At 47.6% G+C, this 2,567-nt stretch overlaps 1 protein-coding gene across 1 annotated transcript; it reads left to right on the top strand.

Annotated features, from left to right (window-relative positions):
* The first annotated feature begins 693 nt into the window (after positions 1-693).
* LOC119267842 lies at positions 694-2,268 on the top strand. Its single transcript, XM_037549277.1, has one exon. The coding sequence runs from the start codon at positions 765-767 to the stop codon at positions 1,848-1,850; it is 1,086 nt and encodes a 361-aa protein (XP_037405174.1). The 5' UTR covers positions 694-764; the 3' UTR covers positions 1,851-2,268.
* Positions 2,269-2,567: the final 299 nt, after the last annotated feature.

The raw sequence follows: 2,567 nt of genomic DNA, 5'->3' as shown, positions 1-2,567 counted from the left end.
TTTGCCGTCTGCTGGCAGACGGCAAAGAGGTGGGCCGTTAAGTTTTTCCCAAACGGGCGGGGGGTGGGGGCCACCTCTCTCTTTGCCGTCTGCCAGCTGACGGCAAAGATTCTTTGCCGTCCGCTGGCGGACGGCAAAGATCTGGCGGACGGCAAAGAGCTTCTTTGCCGTCAGCCTGATCTTTGCCGTCTGCTTTTTGGTAGCTAATGGCAAAGAGCTGGCAGATGGAAAATTAGCTGATTCCAGTAGTGCATCTTTATCGCGGCACATTGATGCAACTCTGTACATGGCACTTCCTCCATTCCTAAATATTTGTCTTTTTAGATATTTCAAAGTAACTACCAAATACGGATGTATATAGCCATATTTTAGAATATAGATTCACTCATTTTGCTTCGTATATAGCAATTTATTGAAATATCTAGAAAGACAAATAGTATTTAGAAACGAAGAGAGTATGTTATACTGATGTATTGTTGTATTCATGTTGTATTTATGACGAGTTGTAAACCTTTATTCGATTTTCTTATCTATCCAGCGAACAAAGATTGCTGCATCTACTTTCTCCGTTCGAAAATACTTGTCTTAAAAATGGTTATATCTAGACTTGATGGTCAACTGGATCCTGTTTTTTTCTTTATGAAAAAACGAGCGAACGGGTCAAGATAATTGAGCCCGCGAGCGGCAAACCCCCCCTCCGGATAAGACTGAGTTGGTCGGTTCGGCAGCGGTCGCGAGGGAACCCCCGTCCAACCGCCGTATCTATGGCCGCCAACGGCCAGCCGCCGGTGCCGGTGGTGGTCGCCAACGTCGACCACCGCCCGGCGCCCCTACTCGGCCTCTTCTTCAACTCACCGATTCCACTTGTCCCTCACAATGGCTTCCCCTGCATCCCCGCCTTCGCCCCCGCCCACCGAAACAATCCGGAGCTCGTGGCCGCCATCTTGAGCGGCGACTTCTTCCTCACCACCCTCCAGGCGCGCGACCACCCAGAAGCTTCCTGGTTCGTCTTAGACGCCCGTGGCGGCTACCTTCTCCTCAAAGGGGGCGGGCTATTGCTCGCGCTGCTAAACCCCTTGGCACGGCGGTGCGAACGGATCTTTGATCTGAGTCACGCCCACATCTTCGACGACGACGACGACCGCCAAGGAGATGGTAAAATCCTTCACGCCGGCGTGATCTGCGATGACGAAAACCCCGCGAGCTTTGGCATCTTCTGTCTTGCTTCCCATGGAGAGTTCAGGTTGCGGGCTGCGGTCTTCTCCTCATCCTTGGGAATGGGCGATTGGTTCCTCTCCCCATGGTTGGATGTCCCGCACCACGAGCCGGAAGATGAACTTTTGCTTGAGAGCGGCATGCGAGTGGGTAATTTCATCTACTGGCCTCACCAGGATCGTGCGTATGTGGATCGTGCGTATGTGGTCGTCTTGGATCCCGACCCAAACAACCCGCGATTGTTTGTTGAGATGATCCCACCTCTCCTGAATCTGGAAGGTTTTCCCAGCTCGATCCTTGGCCAAATTAACGGCGATAACATGTGCATTGCTTATTCAAATGGATTCAACATCGGTTTCATGCTGCGTCAAGAAGATGGCCTTGATGCTGGGGCATGGGCTAACATCAGGGTATTCAACCTGGCTGATCCAGTTAATGCTAAGATTGCACAATCACCCGAGAATAGGCTGAAAATTGCGGCAATGCGGGGTAGCATCCTGTACTTGACAACAACAGCGATGTTCACGCCCCAGTCCGTTTCTTGGTTCGCTTGTCTGTGCTTGGAAAGTGGCAGGCTGGAGTGGTTGTTTCCGAGGACGTATGATGGTTTCTTCCAGCCATACCACCATTCGTAGTGGAGCACTTCTCTGTTACCAGAGAGTGAAAATTTTGATCCCTTCATATGAGGAATGATGACAACCAGGGAAGGATAATCTGTGAAAAGCATTGCCTTGTTCTCCTACTAAATCAGAACACCCAGCTACCATCCAGAATTGATCTCTTCTTTGGACCTGCATCACGCTCAAGGTCCTGACGAAGTTCCTTGATATTCAGGATTCAGTGACAAGTCAATCCTGTAATTTGATCGTTTATGGTAATTGTTGTTGTCTTCTGTTATCAAACTTACCATTTACATTGTGGGCGAATTACTTCATCTGTTCCTTGACATTCAGTATTCAGTGATAACTCAATCATATGTATTTTGATCGTTTATCGTAATTGGGTTGTCTTTTGGTACCAAACTTCCCATTTACATTGTGGGTGAATTACTTATCTGTTCCTTGGGTTCGCTACTGTCTCTTCTCGGTATTGGGGCAAGGCATCCGAACCTTGGAGCCTCTTTCTTTTTTCTATCTGTAAGATTAGTGTTCTTGACCGGCTGTAGCCTGTTTACCCATTTTGCTAAAAAATATATCCGTCTTATTTTGGCTCATTAATTAGCAGTGCCTACTATCTCTATGATATGATGTCCTCAGAATGATGGCGTGTTCTATATGAATTTTTTGCATGAGTAATTTATTTTTGGAATGCTTTACTTAAGGAATTTATTTCTCATATAGTTACAGTGTTTC

The sequence above is a fragment of the Triticum dicoccoides genome, chromosome 3A, assembly GCF_002162155.2.
Source record: "Triticum dicoccoides isolate Atlit2015 ecotype Zavitan chromosome 3A, WEW_v2.0, whole genome shotgun sequence".
Classification (NCBI taxonomy): domain Eukaryota; kingdom Viridiplantae; phylum Streptophyta; class Magnoliopsida; order Poales; family Poaceae; genus Triticum; species Triticum dicoccoides.
The sequence above is the reverse complement of the archived record's forward strand: the minus strand, read 5'-3'. Positions and strand labels throughout refer to the sequence as shown.

Coding starts and splice junctions, on each gene's coding strand:
- LOC119267842 (XM_037549277.1), top strand. CDS start 765: ATGGCCGCCAACGGCCAGCCGCCGGTGCCGGTGGTGGTCGCCAACGTC.